Source organism: Phaethon lepturus, unplaced genomic scaffold, assembly GCF_000687285.1.
Source record: "Phaethon lepturus isolate BGI_N335 unplaced genomic scaffold, ASM68728v1 scaffold26638, whole genome shotgun sequence".
Lineage (NCBI taxonomy): Eukaryota > Metazoa > Chordata > Aves > Phaethontiformes > Phaethontidae > Phaethon > Phaethon lepturus.
The window spans coordinates 5,025-29,571 of NW_010557310.1; the positions used below are offsets into that span (position 1 = coordinate 5,025).

General features: G+C 36.2%; 2 protein-coding genes across 2 annotated transcripts in view; both read right to left on the bottom strand.

Annotated features, from left to right (window-relative positions):
• LOC104625180 (protein dopey-1-like) overlaps nucleotides 1-9,728 on the bottom strand; it is a gene marked incomplete at its 3' end in the record, with an annotated part of 13,534 nt that extends 3,806 nt beyond the window's left edge. The window contains exons 1-7 of the mRNA XM_010292742.1: nucleotides 9,713-9,728; nucleotides 9,067-9,176; nucleotides 6,817-6,925; nucleotides 5,091-5,211; nucleotides 4,066-4,185; nucleotides 1,179-1,293; nucleotides 10-287 (exon numbers count right to left, since the gene is read on the bottom strand). Coding sequence (XP_010291044.1) covers nucleotides 10-287; nucleotides 1,179-1,293; nucleotides 4,066-4,185; nucleotides 5,091-5,211; nucleotides 6,817-6,925; nucleotides 9,067-9,176; nucleotides 9,713-9,728 — 869 coding nt within the window. The remainder of the gene's footprint in view (nucleotides 1-9; nucleotides 288-1,178; nucleotides 1,294-4,065; nucleotides 4,186-5,090; nucleotides 5,212-6,816; nucleotides 6,926-9,066; nucleotides 9,177-9,712) is intronic.
• Nucleotides 9,729-10,407: 679 nt separating this feature from the next.
• On the bottom strand, nucleotides 10,408-19,110 carry LOC104625181 (protein dopey-1-like). The gene is made up of 7 exons (XM_010292743.1): nucleotides 18,917-19,110; nucleotides 17,481-17,662; nucleotides 15,085-15,255; nucleotides 13,323-13,512; nucleotides 12,649-12,756; nucleotides 11,465-11,585; nucleotides 10,408-10,478 (listed from the first exon to the last, which is right to left on the bottom strand). The coding sequence occupies exons 1-7, from the start codon at nucleotides 19,052-19,054 to the stop codon at nucleotides 10,408-10,410; spliced, it is 981 nt and encodes a 326-aa protein (XP_010291045.1). The 5' UTR covers nucleotides 19,055-19,110.
• Nucleotides 19,111-24,547: the final 5,437 nt, after the last annotated feature.

Here is a 24,547-nt window from a genome sequence, read left to right on the forward strand (position 1 = left end):
CCTTTCCACATAAAAAGTATTTTTCCAAGATGCTGCAAAGCATAATCAGTTACCTTTTTATTTTCCCATTCTTTGATGGAGCTGCTGTGTCCCGTAGGAAGCTGCAGGACACCATCTGTACCAGCAGAGAGCAATGGAGGTTGAACCTTACTAAGGATCTTCGAGCAGAGTCTGAGAGAATCAGTAAGCTCAGACAAGTGCAAAGTATGAAGATGGCTCGTCAATGCAGAAATCATCCTGAGCAACAGCTGGGGCAAGTGTTCGGTTTGTATTTCAATGTAAGTCTCCTAACAAAGTAATAGTAAAACTCATTAGTTGCAACACCAAATTCCACCCTGAAAGTTATCTTCTGTAACAGTGGTGCCTATCATTTGCTCTAGCTGTGTTCTAAACATATGGAACATAGAAAAAAGAAAATTAATATCTTAATATCCAAGATAAGAAATGCATGCTTTACTTACTAAAAAAGTTACAAAATTAACTTTACAGTTGGCTAACCAACAACTAGAAATATATTTAGCTCTTTTTCAGAATTTTACATCTTGTTCATTACATGACAAACACGTTACAAAACATAACAATAAGGCTAAAGAATGCTACTACTATTATTTTAATAAACTTAATATAATAATTCAAGAATGAAAGATAAATTATTTAAGAACTAAAGGGAAAACAGGCTGATTGCCATACCTGACACAGCACTCTCATACTTCTAGTAGGCTTTGAAATGAGAAAGCAAAGAATTGAGGAAAGACAGGCATAGAAAAAACAGTTCCAACAGTCTCTGCTACATTAAGCAATGCCAACAGAAAAAGAAGATACATCTTATCATGCCATTTAAAAGAGCCTTGGAAGAAAGCTGCACATCTAAACTAACATATCAAACTACAAAAGACTATACTTGTAATGAATACAGTGTACTTTTAGAAAAAAAATCTAGGACAGACAAAAGTTTCCAGGTATAAGCCATCATAAAACCCACTTCAGTTATATCCAACCATTCTATCAGGAATCATACAGTGAAAGCAAAACTTCTTCTAAGGGTGTCCACCAATTTATGGCAATATATTTTCAGGAAAAACAACACTAGATAGAGAGATATACTACATTTGTAGAAGATATATATACACACACACACACAGAATCCCAGTACTAGCAACAAATAAAGCAGTTCTTACCAAAGAAACTATATCCAACAAAAAATCCACTAACAAGCAGAAATTTGTCAGGGGTAACTCAGATTGCTCACTACCACCTCCAGGCCCAGTTTGAAGTCTGGCATGTAATGTCCTCCTGCAAAATTCAAAGAGGGTGTCATGATATTTTTCCCTCCCCCTTACATTGATCATGTTTCTGTAACTTAATGCAAAGCTGTACACATCAGGGATAATCCCTATAAACAAATAAGTCATCTCTCATTTTACTATTAAGTAGCTCATTTGGCCCCATTGCACGCTTTCCAAAAAAGCAGCAACCAGCCTTTCACTGTAAACCAGTCTTCACTCATAAAATAAGGAAATTCAGGCTACAGAAAATTGCATTTGTGACTCCACCATATACAACAATATTTACTAGTATGAGCATGGGCACCAATAATAGAATTAGTACTACTGGAAGAACAGTACTTTAGAAGAAATGTAAATTCAAGTCATTAAGCACTTCAGATAAAGACAACCAAAAGTGAAATAAAAGGCCCATGAAGCTTTAAAGCTGTACAAGAGGAAAACAAAACAAGCTCTTCCAAACGTCCACTTCAACTTCATCTGACCACACTGTTTTACTATTAACAAGAATTCTTAATCTGATGAGTTTTATTGCTGAGTGAAGTAAAACAGAACACTAACTCCCTGTGAAACCATGTTGCAATCTGACAATATTATAAGCAAAAGATACAAACAAAGGAAAAAGGTGATGATGAGGGCAGTGTCACATTTTCAGCAATAATTAGTTATGGTAATCCTTTCCCTCTGTTTTGGAAGGGTTCATGAACATATATGCCAGGGCTGAAAAAAGGATTTATTTGAAATAATAAAGGCATTACAGAAACCAAGTCTGAAACAGTGACAGTAAGTATTTATTAGAAGATTTTTAAAATCATATTTAAATTGCATTCTGTCAGTAACCTATGTTTAAAAAGTAGCACTCTACTTAACCCACATCTCCATTGGGTTACTGTATCTCTAACAGATAATTCTCTTCATAAAATTAGAAGCCTGTTTTATAGTTAAGTGAAACGGTCCCTTTATATAAGTAATATCACAAATTCAGAAAGATCAACCATTTCATCAATTACTCACAGATTTGTTCAATTGTAATACCTCAAAGGATGACTTCAATACAACTCACTGAGCTCCTTATCAAAAATAACTTTGAAAGAAGGCTCAATAGCAGTGAGCAATACTTTGATGGGAGAAAACACTAGATACATGAAATCCTATTTTTAATTTTTCAAGGGGGAAAATCATAAGAAAAAGCCTAAGACAAATTTAGAGGGATATCTAAATCGCTTTAAAAGTAATAACTGTGACTTAGCAATCAGACTAGATGATCTGAAGATAACCTACAAATTCACAGTTTAAAATCAACTGGTTATGTTTTCATTTAATGGTGTATCTTTTTAAACAGGAAGACCATAACTTACATAACATAACAGCTGACGTAGAAAAAAACAACATTCTGCAGCTTCCATTTATTAATAAATAAGGCAATCTGGTATCCATGCTTACAGTAACATCTACTTATATGTAGAGAAATTCTCAACGGCTTGCTAGTTGGTTGTAGACTGCTTTCTTTACTTGAGCAATTAACAAAAATTAAGTCACAGACATGTTGGGAGGGATTTCATCTAGTCCAACCTCTCACCCTGAAGGAGGACTGCTAACATCACTAGATAAATTCATGCACAGTTTTGTCTAGCAGAGTCCCCCAAGGAAGGGAAACTCTTGGAAAATCTCCCAAGGAAGCTCCACAGCCTTCCTGGGTAACCTGTTCCACTGCTTAGCACTATGTTCCTAGCAAAGCTTTTTTTCAAAGTCCAACCTGAACCCCTGAACCAACACTTGTTGCTGCTGTCCTTTGTTTTACCATCAGCCATTACCAGAAGTATGGCTGTATCAACTTTGTAAATGCCCTTCAGGAAGTTATAGACTCTATTCAAGTCCCCTCTTTGCCAGGCTAAAGCAAACTCACCTACCTCAACCTCCCATGCAGTGTCCTATGACTCTGACCATCTTAGCAGTCCTCTACTAGAGCTTTAGTTTCTCAACGCTCCTCCTCAAACAGGGTGCCCCAAACTGAACATGATATTCCACATATGACCTTAGAAACACTAAGTGAAAGGAAAAATAACTTCCTTTCACCAGCTGGCCATGCTCCCCCTGACGTAGCCCAAGACACACTTTTCTTTACTTATGACAGCACACTGTTGGCTCATAGACACCCTAGCGTCCAAATATCGTAATACTTTACTAAGCTATTGCATAAGCAATGAAATAAAATTTTCTACAAATTTCATTTGAAATCCCTACATCATCTATCCTCTGACAAGGCAACAACCCCTGCTCCCCTGTGGTCACTTGGTCCCCCTCCTATTACTATTTTCAGTTCTCCCTTACTTATTATCTTCCCTCATGTAGTCCTCCTTGCTATATATGGGACTTCCACACTCTGTCTTCCCTAAAAAAGTGGGGCAAAAGATAACAAATTCCACATGTTACTCTTGGTAAAGCTTGATGGGTTTGCTAGACACCCAACGAGTAATCCTGTACTGGACAGACAGAACAAAACAAATTAGGTTTGAGATCACTCTGGAGTCTTCCCTTCAGCAGAGGTGCTAATTCTGTCTCTTGATTTTACCCAGACACTGAGTTTGTGAGAACTCACATTGCTGAAACCACCAATCACATCTGATTGAAAGTGGCCAAAAGATCAAAGCTAAATGGATGGGGAAGAAAAAGACTTTCAGACTGAATGATCACATTAGACTAACTTCTTTGAAGAAAAAAGCTTATAAAACAAGAGTCAACTTCAACTTTACACATACAGAGATTAAGTATTATAACCTACCTACAACATTCTTCAAACCAACGAGCAATGTAATCCCACATATAATAAGGCTCAAAGGAATTAAAGAGAAGATTGGCAGTTTTAATCAATTCTGCTGTTTTCTTGTTTTCTCTCAGTTTGCTGAAAGAAAATAAAGTGAACATTTTATATTTTTATGCTTCATTTCCGAGTTATGTAACTACACATCACTGTGAGTTTACCCACTGCCAGTTAATACTGAAACTATCCTTCCCTCACCCCTACAGTGGTTGTTGCTCTAGGGCTCAGTATATTGGCAGGCTGCTCATAATGTCTCTTCATAGTTGCTAGGTTTCTTCTCTATCCTTTCTTTAGTATTTGTCTTCTAACCACATTTTAGTAGATCTGTTTTCCCATGATCATTCCTACAGTTGTTCCCCGCCCTCTTCTCTCCGGCTTTTAAGATATTCAACTCGAATCATAGAATAGTCTGGGCTGGAAGGGACCTTTAAAGGCCATCTAGTCCAACCCTCCTGCAATGAGCAGGGACACCTTCAACTAGATCAGGCTGCTCAGAGACCCATCCAATCTGACCTTGAATGTTAACCGGGATGGGGAATCTACCACCTCTCTGTGCAACCTGTGGCAGCGTTTCACCACCTTCACTGAGAAAGATTTTTTCCTTATATCTAGAAACTCTTGAAACGTCTTGAAACTTTTTATCCGCCTCTGTCTGTCTTGTAGCACTCCTAATTTTTATTTTACAAGAAAGCTCATCAGTCCACTTTGGGGCGGGGGGGGAAGAACAGAGATGTGCTGACTTCTAGGTGTATCAAGCAAGCATTTTAATCATGGATAAAGAATAAAATGTATGCTACATATTAAAAAAAATAAAAATAAAGCCATAGCCCTTCAGATCTTTGCATTGAACACAGAAGTTGCAATTATTGTCAGTGGACCCTGTATCATGAAGAAACCAGGTCACAGTCCCACAGGCTTCACAGTCATGGTTTCAGAAACAAAAAGATACATTATATGATACAAAATATGTTATACTCTTTATTTACCTGCTTAGCTGTGTGTGATCTTTGTTGAAAGAAGGTTCTGCCTGAAGCTCCAGTTCTGCTTTGCACTGTGTATATAATGTTCGAAACACTTCAATCAATACATCCTCTAGGATGGCAGGGCCTAGAGAGAAATACCAGCAATCACAGTCTTATGCATTATAGCACCGCTAACAGTCCATATCTGAAAACCATCCAAATACATCGGCTAGCTTTGGTCACTGAAACCATAAAATTCCTTCTGTTCAATTTCATAAAGTACCTCCATTCCAGAAGCTTTTTTGCATTTCAGAAATACACAGGCAATTGTAATGCCTGGGGGTATACAAAGCACAAGTGGAGTTCTCTGCCCATACAATGTGTGTACAATGATGGCTGGATACAAGCACAACTAGTTCAAAAGCTATGCAGTCACATCAGTATAGCCAATGTTCAAGCCAACACACCCTCTTCGAGGGTTCATTAGCTCAACTCAGTTACATGTAAATGTGACTACATGGATTCTTGACCAAAGGTAGCTTTGAACCAAACAGTTTCAAATACCCACCCCCAAGCTAGGTCATGTTGTTTTCATACAGAAAATATACTCAAATATTTAAATGCAAATATAAGGTAAAATATTTTGACCATCTTCCATAATACACAGTAAAATATTTTCAGCATCTTCCTTTTAATTTGAGGCAGGTTTTCTTTAATTCTGGGTACAGCCTGCAGGATACTTTTTCAAACAGTACCTCCTTCAGATTTGAGCTAAGTTTCGAGTTTGAAAAAAAAAAAAAAAAAAAAAAAAAAAAAAAAAACCCACCTACTAATCCTGCTTGAAATATCCTTTGCTTTTTCATGCTTTCTCCTAGCCTCATTAAGCTGCCTTCAGTGTGTGCTCACTGAATTAAGTAGAAATCCTATTAGCTTCTTCCATTTCAGTTTGCTGAAAGAATCCTCATAGCTCTGCTTACTTCATGAAAACTTAATGTACACATTGTCTCTGAAAATTTAAGCTGACCCCCAGAAATCACAAATTCCCATGAAGATGATAAATTCTTGTCAGATATTTTGTTCTTTGTGGTCTGTCTTAACTACCTCCTTTTAAGTTGTACTCTTTTAATTATTGTATTTTTACACTTTTATTATCTCTCTCCAAATCTTGGGATACATGTCAAAAATTATGTTGATTTTTTCAGTCACCTCCAAAACTGTTGTTCCAAAGAAAAAGCCAAGATGTCCAACACTTAATTGTTGTAAATGTTTTTGCCTCATCTGCTTCTGTCCCACAGTACTCTGCACTCACCTGCTAAAAAGTGCATTTAAACACTTTAAACAGTTTTTAAATTGTTTACTTGTTAATAACTCTCAACTCTATGTGTACATTAGAAGAAAAAGCAGACTATTCACAAAAGCAATAGCTGAGATTTAAAATAGTGAAAGTCACTATTTGATTAAAGAAATGGAAAAGATGCAATCTGCATTTCTTCCAACATGCAGTCAGTATTCTCTATGACTTTAACTTACTATTTCCTGTGTTGTAAGTAGAAGAAATTGCATTTGGTAAAACGTAAATCTAATAAATACATTAAATTATTTGGTTGGAAGATTTAAGAAACCTAGCTAACCTGCCAGTACTGAGAATACAGCTTTTTCAGTTTGACCAACAGGAGAGATTTGACCAACCAAAAATTCTCAAAGCAAAACCATGTAAAACAAATTAGACTAGAAGTAATATGAAAATTACCTAGTTCAGGCTTATCCAGCAAACTGATAAGAATCCGAAAAGGCTTTAAGTCTTGCATTAATGTGCTTTCTTCTCCATGACCATTAACTTGTAATATTCCAACCATTGCCTACAAAGAGCAAAAGCATATCAGGAAAACAAAAACCAAACTAGAAAACAGTTTTTGAAAGAAAGAGGCAATAAAAGCTCCATATAAAGTGAAAATTCTCAGTAGTGGAGACCACTATTTCATCTCACTGCAGTTCATTCTCTCCATGCTTAAGTGTTCTCTCAACCTTGCCTATGAGAATATATCTGTGGAACAGAACTTGAAAACTTGTATATACTTAAAATCAAAATAAAGTATTATAAACAGACACCAACTCAAAATTTCGTAAGAATAAAAGACATGAAAAGTGATGAAGAAATTGTTTGAGAAGGTAAGGCATGTAGATATTAAGGGCTTAAATAATAATCTGTCCATCTGGGAAATACCCACTTATGTGGTGGAAAACTTTGACTAAGTTGACTAGATAGCAATGACAATTTCAAAACAAATGGGAAAAATGAGGTTCTATACTGAAGCAGTTTAGGGAACGAGCTCCAGAATTAAAAAAAGCCCAATGAAACTGTCACAGATTTTACTTAGTTTTCTGTCTGTGGCTGGCTTCATTGTCTGAGTTGAAACTAGTTTGTTTCTTTCACAGCTTCTAAAATAGGAGGACAAAGAAGAGAAAGAAGAGAGGCAGGAAAACAGGTTTGACCTTGCTATCTGCTATAAACCAAGTATTATGAGCCAGTATCCTGCAAGAAAAACCTTCTGTACTTCAACATGCCTTTAGAAGCTCAGAATTTTCAGTACATTGTATCAATGAATAAGATGGAAGTGGACTGGATAAAAGTAAATGCAAAGAGTACTAGGGAAGAAGGCATAATAGAGCAATGCTTTTGAAGTCTTTCAAGGGACAGCAAATGGTTTTAGAAGGTATGTGCAATTTGTATTATGTAGAACAAGCCACTGATTGTAATGTCTGTAAAAAATTTTAAAGCAAAAAAACAAGTGAATTATTCCTATTATAAAAAATGGCCACTCTCCATTGTACTGGAAGAAAATAAAAATGAAAAAAAATCAAATGGACTGTATCAACTCTACACTGTTGTTAGTCTTTTCAGACAGAAAAGCTTTAAGGACACTGATTAAGCTAGGAAGGTGGACAGATTTAAAAGGAAGACCACAACCTATTAACAAATGCCTAAAAGTTGCTAAAAGCTCACCGCATTTTGTACAGAAGGGACATGCAAAACTGTATCTCATTCAGGCCTCTCCTTTACACTTGGATAATTTCTGAATCATCTGCCATGGGAGGCAGAAGGGTGACAAGAGAAAGGTGAGACAGTGCCAATAAGGTCATTGCTGCACTGGAATTCTGGGGTCCATTCCCCATCAGTAGAACAGCAGATCTTATTACCTTCAGATAACACTGAAAGTGCTAGTTCTGTGCTGGATATCAGCTTTAAGTTGTGATGAGCTAAATATTCTTGTGTCAGCTATTACTATTGGAATCCCCACTCTCATTCCCATACATAGCACCACAATTCTGAGTGAATATCAGAAAAATCCTGACCTTATCAATTTGCCTTAATCATAAAATGTCTTCCTGATCTCAAAATCAGACCCACATCATCTTGAAAGGCAGCTGTATATTTTAATTACTCCTGAGAAGGAGCACAGTTCTTGAGGCCAGGTGATCTCAGCTCACTTAGCAAGGCTTTAAAGGTCAAATAGTACAACCACCAATTTGCTTAGCTATTCCTGACTGCCAATGGACAGTAGAAAAGACACTCTCCTTGTCTAGAAGGGAGAAGACCCTTCTTACTCAGACCTTCTGAGTACTGTCTGATCAAATTTTTCCAATTCTCAAGACACAGAGGAGTTTCTGCATCTACAGAATTCTTCAATTCCGTTTTATGAAAGAACAGGCTCCAGTGTGCTCAGCTCATACGCAAATATCTTTCATCTATGCTACATTCATTGTGGATGAGGAGAGAAATCTAATATTTGTCCTGATAATACTGTTATTCTAAAGAAACACATTATCCCATGTCTTCAGTTTTCCACTGAGAAGGTTTTAGAAGAGAGGATGCAATACCACAAAAAGACAGAAATTACATGGTCACATTGAAATGCCAAGTAAAAAGATAAAGATACAGCAAATTTGATTAGCATCCGTTTATGAAGATATATGCCACAATAAAACATCGTATAGCTACCTGGACTAACATCTCCTTAGAGAAGGTGTTGAAATAGTAAGTGGCATGCTCCTCAGGATTGCTGTGCCTTGTACTTCTGGGTCCTATGAAGGCACCATTGTTATCAAAACCTTCAAGCAAACAAAAGACAAGACAAATAAGTATTTGTCTCTTAATAGACTATTTTGCCAATTTCTTTAAACTAGAAATCAACACACTAGGACTGATAACTTACCAAGATGAAGTCCAAGTAATGTTGGCAAGAGAAAGATGATTTTATAGAGTTTAATACAGGAAACTAAGTGATACTTCCATGCAAGCAATTTGCACACAAAATTACAAACTTTAGTTTTATGCAACATTATTAATCAAATTACTACTTCTACAATAGAAACAAATGTTTAAAACACTGCCTGAACCACATAGTCCTAGAGTGTCCTCAAAAAAACAACAAAAACCTGTCCCACAAAAATATTTCAAGATTAATATCATTATGAGAACACAAAATTCAGTATTTTAAATATAAAGAGTTGATCACCAAAACACACTGACATGACTAAGGCACTTCGAGAGAGTATCAGTTATATGACACCAAATCAATTTTGTTATTCAAAATTACATGAAGGAGACAGACCTTTGGTTTGTAAGTTTGTATCTTTTCTTTTACCAAGTACATTTTTCATTCTACGAAAAAATAGGCTTAAGGGAAAAAAACCCATAAAAATCAATAAGTCAGTCAGGATATCACCCCGTTCCACAGAAGCGTTTTCCACAGTTTTGTCCTGAAGTGACAAAAATAGAAGGAAAGCCTGAAAAGATGCATGCCCTCTAGCAGCAACTTAAAACAACCACTGTTAACAATGGTTAAGCTAACCTGGATTTAAAGAGATGTAATGTGATTTTTATACCTATAGAATGTTAACAGACCACTCCCAGCTATAAAACAGTAGGAAGTAATAGCTAACGCTGGAATTACATAATGTCATATAGAACATCAGACTTCAGGGGGTCTTATTTAGATGAAACATTACTGCAGTGTTTAATCTGGAAATTATTTTTTCCCTAAAGTGCAAAATGTAGATATGGAGCATGACAGTGCATTTCACTGTCTTTCTTTGAAAGATGAGTAATTTGCAAGTTAGTGTCTTGAGAAATTATTAGCTCAATATGAAAAAATCCCATCTTCTCTATCTTCTAAATCCCTGCAACTTCTACAGCCACAAAACCAATCCCCTCGTGCAAAACACTGTTGCTGACTTCATCCCTCCCTTCATAACTTCAGTTCTCTTTCATGTCCCTTGACTACTTATTTCCTTGCTCCCCTAACACCCACAGGCTACCTGCCTCTGATGTCTTAACTACTCAGAAAGATGCAAGAGCTGCTGGGAAGGGTTCTGGGTAGCCTGGGAAGGACATATGTGCTTGCTTGTGAGCTGGGAAGCCAAACACAAAAAGGTTAACAGCAGATTGTAAAACAGTCTTCCTCTCAAGTAGAGAGACCACTTTATGTCTCTCCATTCAGTTTGCAGTTTCTGTGACGCTTAGGAACTCCCATGTTGGAGATCCTGACCTCTCTCAAAGTAGGCTGAAAGTGGTTTTAAAGAGTAACAGGCCAGTTTCAGGTGACTAGAGGCTTCATTTCCTTAAAATAACAAGGCTGAATAAGAGTAAATGTTTTGTAAAATTTTCTAATTTCTAGTTTTCTAAATATTCCCTAAATAGCCACAGTCTTCGAAACAGCTATCCTTCTCTGCTACCCTCTTCAGATTACACATTGGTTTCATATAAAAAAATTAAGTGTATATTGTATCAATATTATGCCATTTGGTATAAGTAAAAGTGTGTGTCCTGTCATTGATGGATTTGTACCACACAAAGGTGTTCAAATGATGTTCTAGTTGCATGGAGAACATAAGTGATTGATGATTTGTTAATTCAACCATGCAAATATCTAATGAAGCTTACAGTTTTGCACAGTCAAGCCTCCATCAATGTAATAGCAACATTTTTCAACATTCTTTTATTTTCATCCCTTCTAGGCTATAGTGGTCCAACTGCCACTTACACTCTATAATGACTGTTCTCTTCTTTTTTTCCATTTTATGCTTTCAGGGAAGCAAAAGCTGCCTTTCAGTGTCTCTTTACGCAGGCCTAGTGCACCATGTTCTGTCCCTGAACATGGCCCATAATTGCTGCTGTAGGAAAATGTACCAATAATTTATATAACAGGAAAGACTTCCAGCATGACATTCTTCATCTTTTATGTCCATAGAGAGAGATAGTACCTTACTTCCTTATGATACAAACTAAATATTTCATTTTTCCAAGAATCTTTCTCCACTATAAGGCAAAATACTGCTAATGAACATACAACCCTTTCTCCACTTCTAGTGAGCAATGAAATTAAATACAAACCTACCTAGAAGCCATGCATAAAGCCTTCGGTTGAGTGACATATCCCTGCGTAATACTACATGAAGGGCTGCTGACAAAATCCTGATCATGTCTGGACGTGTTGCCTGAAGAAGTTGGAAACATGATTAAATTTAACTATGAAAAGTAACACTTTTTCTATGCTAGCAACTTAACGTGCACTAAAACATAATTTCATTTCCTGACATTTCTGAATTTGGAATAGTACAGGAAAACATAATCTTGCTCTTAGGAAACCAAGATATGATTATTAATTGGAACAGACACTTTGTAATAATATGCACTCTTTATGAACAGCAAAAATACTTGACTCCATTAACCGCTCATTTTTGTTACAAGACATTTCATTTTGTTTATTAGGCAAAAGCTTTGGAAGCAAATTCAACTAAATTCCAGAGTAAAAAAAAAAAAAAATAAGTGAAGAATTTTTAAATACCTTTCGAACTTTAAATGTTTGTGTAAGTCTTAATATTAAAAAAAAAATGCTGTATTGTTAATTTTAGCGCCTAAACAGAGGCATTCCAAATATTCCTATAGTAATTGATAAATGTGAACAAGCCACTTCCACAAGCAAGAATACAGTTCCTTTTACAGGAAAGTGCAGGTTTTCCACAATTTCTAACAAGGTGAGAATCAACCTTGTATAAGTTTTCTTCCAGGAGTAAAATAAATAATGGATAATTTAAAAAACAGAAAGCGATTAACAAAAAAAAATTACCTAGAAGTTGTAAGGTCTATCTCCCACTATTGCTAGGGCTAACTACTCACCCAATAATCATTTTCAATTCTTTACTGTTCTGAATCAGTTATGCTAAGAGGATTAACTTTTACTGCTTTTGAACACTGAGAACCGGAAACTTGCATATGAACAGATGATTTATTTTATCCTCAAATTACAGAAAATTAAAAGCTTCTGCACAGACTAAACATCATGATTTATATTGGGTTTGCATATACAGAAGTTAAAATTAACTTCAACGTTAACACATCAAGTTAAAAGCAGACGGGCACAGATCACGACATGAGAACAGCCAAACCTATCAGAGAAGCTCTTACATATGAGTCTTGTTTAAGCTCGAAGAAAATTATTAACAAAGCCTGACTAAAGACTGCTACTTGAGAAGTGGGGTACATTTAGTAGGAGTTTGCCAATTCATTTCTCTTATGTTAATAACCTACCTGGCTCATGTGGAAAGGAAAACAAAAAAGGATAAGGTCCAGCGTGCTCCTCTGTACTAAAACACTGGTATCTTGCACTGATGTGCTTACTGCTTCCACCTGAAGTAACAGCAGACCCCCCAAAATAATTATTTACTGCATTATTTTAAGAGGGTAGATAGAAGTGTACACTCACAAAATAAGAACAATTGTTTATAAATAGTGATATGTATGAAATGAAGTTATTTTGAATAATGAAACAAGATAAAACAGGAAAATAAAAAGTTTCACCATTGAGGAAATATAAAATCAACATAGATTCCCTCAACCATACAAACATTAAGCTTTTGCTTTTTTATATTACCAACAAACATCTTAAGTTTAAAATACAAAATAATACTCCACATATTTTTCAAAAAATGCAACAAAACTCAACCACATTTAACTGAAGTGTGTCATGAATGGAAAGTTTTATACAACTCCTAAGCAGTTCTGAAACATTAACTGAGCTTTACAACATTTTTATCATGCACAAAAACATCAGCTTAACTGGAGCTATAATAAACAAACATGCATTTTTATCTCTTCAAAGGCTATATTCGAAGATAGACATCTACACCCCCTACAAGTATATTATTATATAGATAAGTAACACCAATTTCTTCATTGTTCCAACAAAACATTACCATTAATTCAATGTCACTGCCAATTATGTAGAGCTGATCCTCCATTGAAAGCTTCCTGTTCAAATGGGAGAGGACATAGGTGATCCCAGGCAAGCGAACTGCAGGGCTTGTGAGGAGGCTACCCCAGAGAGCACTGTAGAATGCCGACTGATCGACAGCCGAGGCAACCTTTTCCAACAGCGTGTTCGTTCTGCAGTAAAATCAAACCAGCTGAATTATGGTATGTATCATAGCCCTTGCCCCATCCCCAATTTTAATAGGTATAAAAATAAATTCTTACAGGAAGGTCAGAACTTTATTTTGAGATGCCCAGAGGAACTCCAATTATACACTGAACTTATAATGCAGCCTGAACAGAGTGATCAAACTAGTAAGCCTGTGGGCCAACCTGGCTTGCAAAATGCCTCTGCCTGCCCACAGCTTCTCCTTCTGTACTCCTTATGTTCAAAGAGTCAAATAACATCCTCATGCTTCCCTGCTACTTAAAGCCAAGTGTTGCTACAGACAGAGGTTTCAGAGACACAGCAGGAAAGCACAGCTACTGAAGAAAAGATCAAGCAAATGGCTTTTGGCCTCTCATTCCTTGCACTGAGCACTTCCAGCAATAATAGGGCATAAAAATATAACGATTCTTTGCGCATAAGCAATCCCTTCCCATCCTCATTTCTCCCCACTCATGTGGCAGCACCTCTACACCCTATGGCAGGCCCTGGGAAGCAAACTGACTAGCCCTTGTTCCCTGTTGTAGTGATGCCAGCTACACTGTGTTTTTCTACCTACACAGAAATAGAAAAAGGCAATGTTAAATTGCTTTCCACATACAAGAGACATCAAGAATACGTAAGCATTTGAACAATTCCAAGAAGTCAATGCCTTGGAGTGTAACTTCATCCTTTAACACATCCAGACACCACAGTCAAGATAACTCAAACAGAGCTTAAGCTTGCTGGATACGCAGAGCTATTACCTCCCGGGCCACTCTGCTAGAAATAGAGTAATAACCTATAAAGATAGGTGGATCATTGCTATCTCTTACATAGGTAAGTTTAATGACAGTTTAAATATCATAACAAGTAAATCTTAATGATGAAAGCTTTGTTTGCTATCTTAAACTCAGTTAAGGTGTGTATTTTAGACCAGAAAAAATATGGCAGTACTACCTTAGAGGAAACACACGGAAAAGAAACAAGCAACATGTTCCTAACATGCTACATATCTCAATTCACAACAAGAATCATAGAAACATTTAGGTTGGAAAAAAACCCATAAAATCCGAGTCCAACCATTAACCTAACACTACCACCACTACACCATGTCTTTAAGCACCACATCTACATGTCTTTTAGATACCTCCAGAGATGGTGACTCAACCACTTCCTTGGGCAGCCTGTTCCAATGCTTGACAACACTTTTGGTGAAAAAAATTTTTCTAATATCCAATCTAAACCTCCCCTGACACAACTTGAGGCCATTTTCTCTTGTGCTATGGCTTGTTACTTGTGAGAAGAATCCAACATATAACACTAAGTCTACTTAATGTCGATTCCCTTTCAATAGCAAGAACAACTAACAGTTAATTTATCATAATTAACGGGAAGAATCTTCTACCATACTGTTCCATTGCAATCAATATGACTGGATGAAATTTAATACCACCTATCTTAAAAAAAAAAAAAACCCACATAAAAGTATTTAATGAAAAGTTGCAGGAAAAAACTCAACCAAATCAGACATATCACCTTATCAACGTATCTATCCTTACCTTTCGTAATACTCTGACCCCTCCTCTAAGCCAGGCAGAATCCCAGTTAACAGTCCTTGCAGTCCTGGTTTCAATGTTTTCCCCAAAGGGAGGTAATAAATCTCATACAGACTCAATAACGTTGGCTTGACAGACATAGCGGCATTGGCAAGGAGTGGAAATAGTCCAGAACTGTGAAAAATAAAATTTATCTTTTTTTTTTTTTTTTTTTTTTTAGGAAGCTTCTCATGTGAGACAATCTCATCTATATCTTAAGGCTGTTACAGGCACATCCAGTATCAGGTTTTCATCTTAGATTTCTGCAAAGGCAGAGACCACCACACAATATGACTGTCTTCCAGCCTAACAGCTTGGTATGTCAAGATTAAAGTTATGAGTTTTATTAGTATTGTGATAGCAATCACTGAAGGCCCAAAGATGACTGTGTCTTTCACCAATAAAACAAATACGATAAACCAGAAGCATCTCTGCAAAACAAAAATGTTAATTTTGCCCATGCTGAACTACATTACAATGGAAAATGTATTTTAAAATACATGGTCTTTGCACCTATTAAGAAAAAACAAAGATGGATAAGAACATTTGAGGACATTTACAGAAATACTTTTCCTTAAGAAAAATAATGATGTTTTACTTCACCAAGTAACCTAAAGATAAATTTTGAAGACATTTATACTGTTAAGTAGCAACAAAGTATATACTTCAGAAATTCTGCCTGAAAACATATTCTCAAACTAACAATTAAGGCAATGTTCATGATATAGCATTTAAAGGATTGAAAACACTGGAAGTGTATTTTGACTTTACTATGAATGTAAGTGTAAGTTCATGGAAGTTATAAATGTGATCAGCTAAGCAGAAGTTACCTCTGTACTAAAAACATTTTTGCTATTGCTACTAGATATCATAAATTATTACAAACAGTACCAATAATCAAAGGCATGTGAACACAACTGCAATTTTCAAAAATCACTGAGGACTCTGGTCAGAATACCCCTGACACATGAGGAAGAAAATGAAAGAACAGTAAAAAAGGTTAAGTCTGAGACAAGGGTCTTAAAATATACACCAACAAATCTACTATTAAAAAAAAAACCACAAACCTTTGTGGATACAATGTTATAGGAAAAAAAAAATCTTTCCAAAGTGTTTGTAAAAATTATTTTTGCCATTATCTTTCTAGAAGGACTACTGTTTTGCCATTGTCAATGGGTTTCTTTTTTCTACAGAAAATGTCTTTTTTGTTCAATAACCAGCACACTCTCCCAGTCTTTCTTTGTAAGGCTACTACTCATTCTTCAAGATTTGATGTTCAGACACTGTCATTCTGCTTTCATGAATACTGGAATCTTTGATAATGCCTTAATGTGAATGTCAGTCTTCTCCCAAGCATCAGTAACAACGGCTTTTAGTTACATTACACAAGGTAGCATTTTCCACTATCCTAGAACTTATTGTTAACAAGATACTGCAGCTACTGAATCACTGCACAAGCAAAAAATGTGAGCTATGAGTTCACAGGATCTTTAAAAACATGTACAAACACAGAACTCAGACACTGCCTCCCCCCTCCACCAAATGTAACTATATATAAACATCTTGACAATGCAAGGCAGAATAGCTGATGTTAAGGCATACAATTTATTTCCAAGCACTAATACACACCTTTGCTACTGAAACAGAGTTCTATTTTATTCCACTATTTCTCAAACTGATCAATTTTAATCTCCAGGGATAGCTAAAGATGAAGAACCATGTGTGACTGTGTGTATATACATATGTACACATCCCTCTATGCATTACATAATAGCTTAATATCTTGCCCGCCCCACCCAACCAAAAACCTGTTGGTGGTTTAGGACTCAGTATATATTTACTACACTTACTTTTCAAGGTTATCCTTCCCTTTCATTATCATCAGTTCGAGAGACTGACAGCAAGAAAAATTTTGTACTTGCTTCTCATTCTAACAAAAAAATCTTTTTGTTCTGGTGATTTGATCGCTTGGAAGAGAAAGTTTCTTGCAATAAGCTATACTCAAATTATTTTCCAATACCACTTAAACTACAATAGAAAAATGCAATGTGAATACATTGAAGTAAGTTTTACAATTACTGTACATACCTGCACAAAACTTTGTTTATTTCAATGAAGAAAGAATAAATTCCAAGTTTTCTAGCACTAAAGTTGGTTCCTAACAAAAGTTTAGGTGATCTGTTTATCTTCTGATATACAGTATTTGGAAGAAAAGTACTAGACAAGCCCCAGTAACATGAGAGAAAGAAACTGATTGATTCTTGCTATATAACAAAGCAATATTATTAATAAATAAAATGCAGGAAACCAAAAGCATCTTAACTATGCATTTGGAATGGAGTTGTGTTAAACTATTGTACCTGTAGAGGAAAAGATCTTTGGCCAAACGCTTGGGTCCAATGATTTTGAAAATGATCTCATATGTTTCAAGTGCCTTCCGATGAACCCCTCCCGGCAAAGCTGGATGAAGACATTGTGCTAAGCGTTTGCCTATAGTCAGCTTTTTCGGTACTACCTGGTACTTTGCATTGTTCTGTAGTACCTAATAAATCAACACATTAAGAAAAACAGCACAAAACAGGGTAAACATCAAATGCACATTTTATAAATGAGTTCCTGAACATGGTCAATAAGTCACAACATACACCTAGGTTACAAGACAAGAAAAAACACTTTTAAGATGTACCGTGGAGCTTTTTCTTTGCAATGCCTTGTACATTTGCTATAAATGGAATTGCCAAGGCATTTAACACTCCACTTGCAATGGGCTCCTTACTTACAGCTTGTCCATTTCATTTTACACATCCTTTTGAGGACAAAAATTACTATCTCCATTTGTTAAAATCAATTGTCAGTAGCACAAAGGACTATTAAACTGTGGGTGGTGAGTCTGGGATAACTTTAAGAAACCATCATAGAGTGAGACAAATATACAAAACTTTACCACTGCCTGAAACTACATAATCCCTTCAGGTCTGGAGCACAGAGTTGTATTTGCATCTTTAGATTTTTCTTTCCCAATATCATGGCCTTCACTTCATATACACATGCAGCAAGAACTGTTACAATCAAAAAAATAAAGAAATGGGAGTTTATACAAAGAAATGATGCCACTGGCATTGCCAACTGTACTGTCATTCCTGATTTTCCACAAAGTTTAAAGAGTAGAACGTAAATGCTTCAGACCTGTAAGTTTCTACACCAAATTCTACAAATTTTCACATTGGTAAAATGTATGTGTATAAACAGAACTCTATGACCCTAACTGAAGATCCCTAGAAACACACAGAACTGATTAGAACAAGATTTTTACAGATACCAGGATCTGTATTCATTTGTAAACAGCTAATAAAGATCATGATGATATTACACATTTAACTGTTAAAACGAATCAGAACCATAACATTCTCTGGTCAATGAATGATTTGAGCCCCATTTTATAACTCATGCTTCATTAAAATATTACTACTACTTATACTGGCTACTATTTTTCATTCTATTTCAATAATGTTGAATGATATTAGAAGCAAGTGTTAGTAACAAAAAAGATGTTATTTATTTCCACTAGAAGTGTAAATAACTCTTCCCTTTACTTACAATTACAAAGGGTTCAACTGTAAGTCTTAGAAAGGCATTTGTTTGATTTGTTTGCTCTTTGCACACACCCAACATTTGGCTCAGACTGCTAAAATATTTGCAAGAACGTTAGACTGCTAGAACCTTGCACTTCTGCATTTTTACATCAGTGCCCTTTGTCAGTACCTGAATCTCTTCCAAGAGCACCTGCCAGGCGTACCTTGTTTAGCTTTCCAAGTGCCGATATTAAATCTGCCCATTCACTGGAATATTCAAAGTTCTTCAATGCTTTGTCAACAGCTGCTACATAGTTTCTGTACTTGGAATCAGTCAGTAGCTCCAGCTCCTCCGTGTTCATCCTCCCACGGTGTCCCCACTAGAGACTAGATTGCAATTCATGTACAGACATTACCTGTTCAAAATAAAAAATAAAAAACCCTGAAACTATTGTTTCCAGAGACATATTATTAAAACAATTTTGTATAAAGAGCACGACATTTTCCTCAGAAGCATTATGAAATATCAATCGGAAATCAATTTACAGCAAATCCTAAACAAAAGCTAATATATTGCACACAAATATTTAACACATGTCCAAAAGAGTGTATTTGTAATCAGGTCCTGCTTAAGAGAAACACCCACAAAACAAATAAAAAACCCTAGAAAATTAATGCCCTACCCTTCCCAAAAAGCACAGTTTGTTCTAAACAATGCAAGAAAGGGATTTTTTTGTTTTCCTTTTTTTCCCTCCTCTGGGTCCACCTCCAGAAAAACCCACCTTTCCACAAATCACCCCATGTGAAAACAGAAGACAGCAATCTTTCTGAATTGCTTCCAGGCAGAAGGCAAGAATGAAGGACACATACAATAGTCACGCACTATGCATGAGTACTTTCACGCATCAGCACTTCCTTTTACAAGACCTGGTATTCTAATTCATCGATGCAACTCTACTTTGTTTTTATATTATCATCATCCACACACAGAGGTGTATGTTTACTGGTCTTCTGTAGTCACAGGCTTTTGCAATTCACTCTATATGTTTTAATCACATGGTAGTCTATACCAAGTAATTAAGATATTCGAGTTCCAGAAACACCACCTCATACTTATACAGGCCACACACTATTTAGTTAATGAAATTCAATCACTATTAAAAAGAAATATGTTTTTAAAGCTACTTCAACCCCAAGCAATTACAACTGATAATGGGAAATCCTATTGTAGCATGGCTGTGAAAAAGGCAGCTTTTGTGCCCCTTTTAATTGGGGTCTTTGGGGAGTTCTCTCTGATACTCAGCTTCAGAAAAGACTTCACACTCAGCAGATGCTGCTCTCTTCTGTCTTGGATCAAAGGAAAATGGGAAGAAAATTGTGTGCAGAAGTGCAGGATGAAGCATGGTAGACACACCTCCCCTCCTCCCCCCCCCCCCCAAAAAAAAAAAAAAAAAAAAGAAAATCAAACAGGTATAAAGAAGCTGTGTTCATCAGATTGCCTACCAGGCACAATAAAGAGAGTCAAGCTGAAACCAGTAGTTTCAGTAAGCCCTTCCGAAACAACTGGAGAATACGCCTCATTGGCCCCTATTCCCAGTGAGCTGCAATATGACAAAATAGCAGGACTGTCTGAAATGAAAAATGCCTATGAAATAATAGAGCAGAAATCTCAGCAGAAATAAAGAGACATTCTGATTTCTGGTGGTTCTACAGTTGGAGATAATAAAAACACCTTCTATTCCGCTCAGGAGAAAGTTTAGTGTTTTTAGAGAAGACTAACATAAACACACTCCAGTTGTGCAAGATGCATCAAAACCATAAAACTTTTCTGCCTCCTATCATATATGATCAATTTAAAATGTTTTATATGGACACATAAAAATCTTTGTTTTATTTGTACTATACCCATCCCTGTCTTCAAACAGTGTTCTCCCCAAAACGGCTGTGAAGCTGCTATTTAATAACTTTGTCAACAGTTCTCATAAGGAGTTAGCATGGACTGAACAACATAAAGTCCTAGGACTGGGTATTTTCAGCTACCTGAAGGCCAACTCCTTGCCATGTTCTTGAAACCCAAAACATACAAACTGTGTCACTATGAGTACTGTTTTACCTTTTCAGCACTCCAAAAGGTAAAATGAGGAAAGCTACACTCCGACATCTACAAATTAAGACAGTAGTAAATCAGGCTCGAAATTTCATTATTGTAATATTGTCAAATTTATCACAAAGTGCCCTGGCAGATTTTTTGCTCCCTCCTTTTTGTTCCTTTAATTAGCAGGTGCTTCTGAAGATAAATTGCTCAGAACCCAGCCTTAACCCTCACAAACTTCATTTTTAGTGCTAAAGGAACATTTAAGAAGTATTCCTTCAGACAGAGATAGCACACCAACCACTCTGGGTCCCTGCGGAGAGGGACCTTTGAGAACCCTCTCACCCCTAACCTTTCATGAGTGGGCACGTGTAAGGGTGCCAGACAAGCCTCTCTTCTGCTGTCATCACATTTATCCTCTCTTCTATAGAGCAACCAAAATTCCACATTAATCATTTATTTATCCTTATTACTATCTTTCTCCTCATATTGCTCATCTCCTGGTTTCTCCGCATTGTAAGGAAAGTATCAAGAAAGAAAAACAAGAAAGGGATGGACAAAGGGAAGAAAAAGAGCTGGGATAGCAGAAGTGAATAAAAAGGCCAAGAATTACAAACCTTTTGCACTCTTGATTCTGATGGCAGACTAATAATGACAGATTGTCTCCAAGGCAGAACAGAAGTGCAAACCATCACTTAGAAAAGATATTCTGGGTGCCAGATTGATAAATTTTGCGATACCCCACTGGCATAAAGCACTTAGATCTCATTTGTATTTAAAAAAAGTATTTCATGTGGTTTCATTTTATAATAACCATATTTCTTTGGATTAAGTCCAGAAAAAGATCAGGTTTGCTTTGAAAAAGCTGTAGAATGCCAACAGATTTCTCAAAAAGACAGTTGCACAACTGCCAATGTCTGATCTCCAAAAGTAAAATAAAGTATTAACACTAAAAAAGAAGAAAGGACCAACATACAAAAGCAGCAAATTCTCATTTTTCCAGGCACAAAGGACGGAGAAAGAGCCTGACACAGCGAATAATGCTTTCTTCACTCGGAAAGCATCAGCATCCTTTTTTTATCCCGCTAAAGCATAAATGCAACCACTTATGGCTGAGTGGAAAACAGGACTGTCTTCCTCAAGTGCTTGACAAACCTAAAAGCTGAGAGTGAACTGATCCAGGATTATCAAAAGGTTAGACAAAACCTGCAGGGACACACGGTTAAACAGGTAGCTTTTTCTGGACTTACTAACTGATTAGAATGTTCTCTTCCTTTTAAAAAACAAAAAACATTAACAACTTTGACTGAATAAGCTATATTTTTAGACAAGTCTATCACACACAGGCTGATACTTACGAGCTTACTCTAGTCATGAAATTGATATTTACATTTATCCGTATGTTATCAGTAATTTTAATCATTATGAAGTTTTGTATGGAGAAGAAAAAAACACATACTCTGTTTTCTTACTACTCTACGGTTATGGTCTCATTTTTCTTCCTTAAAAAAAAAAAGTTTTATATAGTTTGAGGTTACAGGGAGAGAAAGAATTTCTTGCATATTTTTTCCCCACAATAAATAGTGTCTATTTTAAACAATATGTCTTCCAAATCATATCAGTAGCCATAATAAGCCAGGGATGCAGAGAAGATACTATGTAAATACCATGTATTATTTTTATAAACCTGGTACTATTTTTATTCTAAGATCATGGAAACTACAAATTATCTCTCATACATAAAAATATACTTGTCCTACAAGGTTTACTTTTTGTTTAGCCTGAAGATACTCCAAAATATAGTTTTTAATCTTTGCTTGCTTCTATTGTGTATTCTCACTTAAAATTTTCTTTCTCTTAATCTATAGTAAAGCTGCAGATTTAACAACACTGAATTTTACAGCACTGATATTTCAATACAACGTTAAAGCTTAGTAATGTCTAATTTATTGTAAGTATAACACCCTTATTCTTTCATGGTTTACTACTTTGAAAAAGAAGATAAATAATAAAATTAGATAGATCAAAATAATTGAAAAATACTGATTTCTGCCACACTATCAAACATCCCAAAGGATAAACCATTTATCGTGCCACTCCACAATCACCATTTAGCATGAGGGCAAACTTTCCTTGGAATGTCTTTTATTTCTCTTTTTAAACAAAGGTATGAAGAGTACCATCCTTTGCTTTTGTTGGGTTTTTTTCCCCTTTTGGCATACCCAATGAGATGAGACAGGCTTCTCAGGTTGAAGGTTCCCCTACTCTCATGATTCTGGGCATAGGTAATCATTGACTTGTTAGATGACCTTGCCTCTTTTTAATGGATGACAAAAAGCAAATGGGGGTGTCTGAGCAGAAGGCTTATTATCAGTGAGGAAGAAACTACCTAAGAAGTGCTATACACTTTCAAACTATTTCATAAAATCACATTTAAATCATAAGCAACTGCAGAAGTAGGTCTTGGCACTTACTACCTTCCATTTCACCTTCTCATGGGGATTAAAAAAAAAAACAACTAAAAAACACTGCACAATTCTGGATATACCTGGATACCTGCAGAATCTTCAAATATGACTTTGACAAGAAAAGCAGTTACCTGGGGCTGTGGATCTCCTTTTTCTGGGGGTTGTGTATAGTGTGTTCACAGAGCAGCCTTCAATTCCCTTCATCAATGAGGTGGTACTGGTTTTCCTCCGAGTTGTGTTCAGATGATACTGCTACAGCTGTGTTTTCCACAGCAAACGCTCATCCTTCACAACTCGTGTGCCTAGGAGCCTTCTGTCTCACATCAACACAAACTATTAACCTGTTTAAGAGGCTGCAAATGGTTTTCACTGAAGCTAAAGAAACTCTACCGAGAACAACTCAATAAAAGCAGCTTTCATCTAGATTCTGCTGGAATTTAATCACAAGGTTATAAGACTTCCCAATGACTGATAAGCTCTCCAGTACCTCTTGTACCCCAAAGCTCCTCTTCAGGTTTGATTTGCTACTGTTTCACTCTTACATTTTTCAAGGCTCACAGAATTGCTCTATTTGTCTGCTCCACACCAATCTGCAATACTGAAATGGTCGCCTTCCAGTACAGGTCAAGGGGCTGGTTGCTGGGGAACACAAATCTGTGTACATCATGTCACTTCAAGAATTCTCAAGATTTGTCCCAAGTACTGTAAGAACCTGAGCTCACAAACATGCTTCCTTTGAAATCTTCAGAGAGTTTCAGCTTTGCAGTATTTTAAGGCTTTTCTAAAATTCTTCAGTTTCAAGTATGACTATGGGACATACAGCAAAAGAACTAATACATGATTAAAAAGCACATGAGAAAAAATTTCACTGTACTGAGCCATTGCTTTTTAAGCTTTGTACACAGTGCCCACATACCAAGCTGGTAGCTGCAGAAACACATTTTTATTTAAATAGACTTAATACAAACACAGATTTGAATACGTAGAAAACATAAGCCTTGTCATTTGGTAATTTATTATGCTTAGCTTCCCCTCAGAAGCATTTAAAAGCATGAATAGCAAAATAAATACTGCAAATCCCAGGCTAGACTCAAGATAAAAATAAAATACTGGAAATACATATATTCTTCTATCACCAAAGCTGTAATTGGAAAATCTTTATCCAAGTACTCTATTTCTAAATTTACTTTCTACAGAGTCCTCTTATTTCAGAATTTTTCAGAGGCATATCTAATGTCTTCTGAAGAATAAGGACCATTTGAGCTTATTTTGGCCGTTGCTATTCATTACAGTGA

Bases quoted from the DNA above. Each gene is read 5' to 3' on its own strand.
- LOC104625181 (XM_010292743.1), bottom strand. From the start codon at position 19,054: ATGAACACGGAGGAGCTGGAGCTACTGACTGATTCCAAGTACAGAAAC. The intron at 15,256-17,480 runs GTACAATAGTTT...TATTTTTCACAG, and splicing joins AAAGATCTTTTCCTCTACAG to TTCTGGACTATTTCCACTCC. The intron at 10,479-11,464 runs GTAGGTTTGTAT...TTGGCTTCCCAG, and splicing joins GCTTTATGCATGGCTTCTAG to CTCACAAGCAAGCACATATG.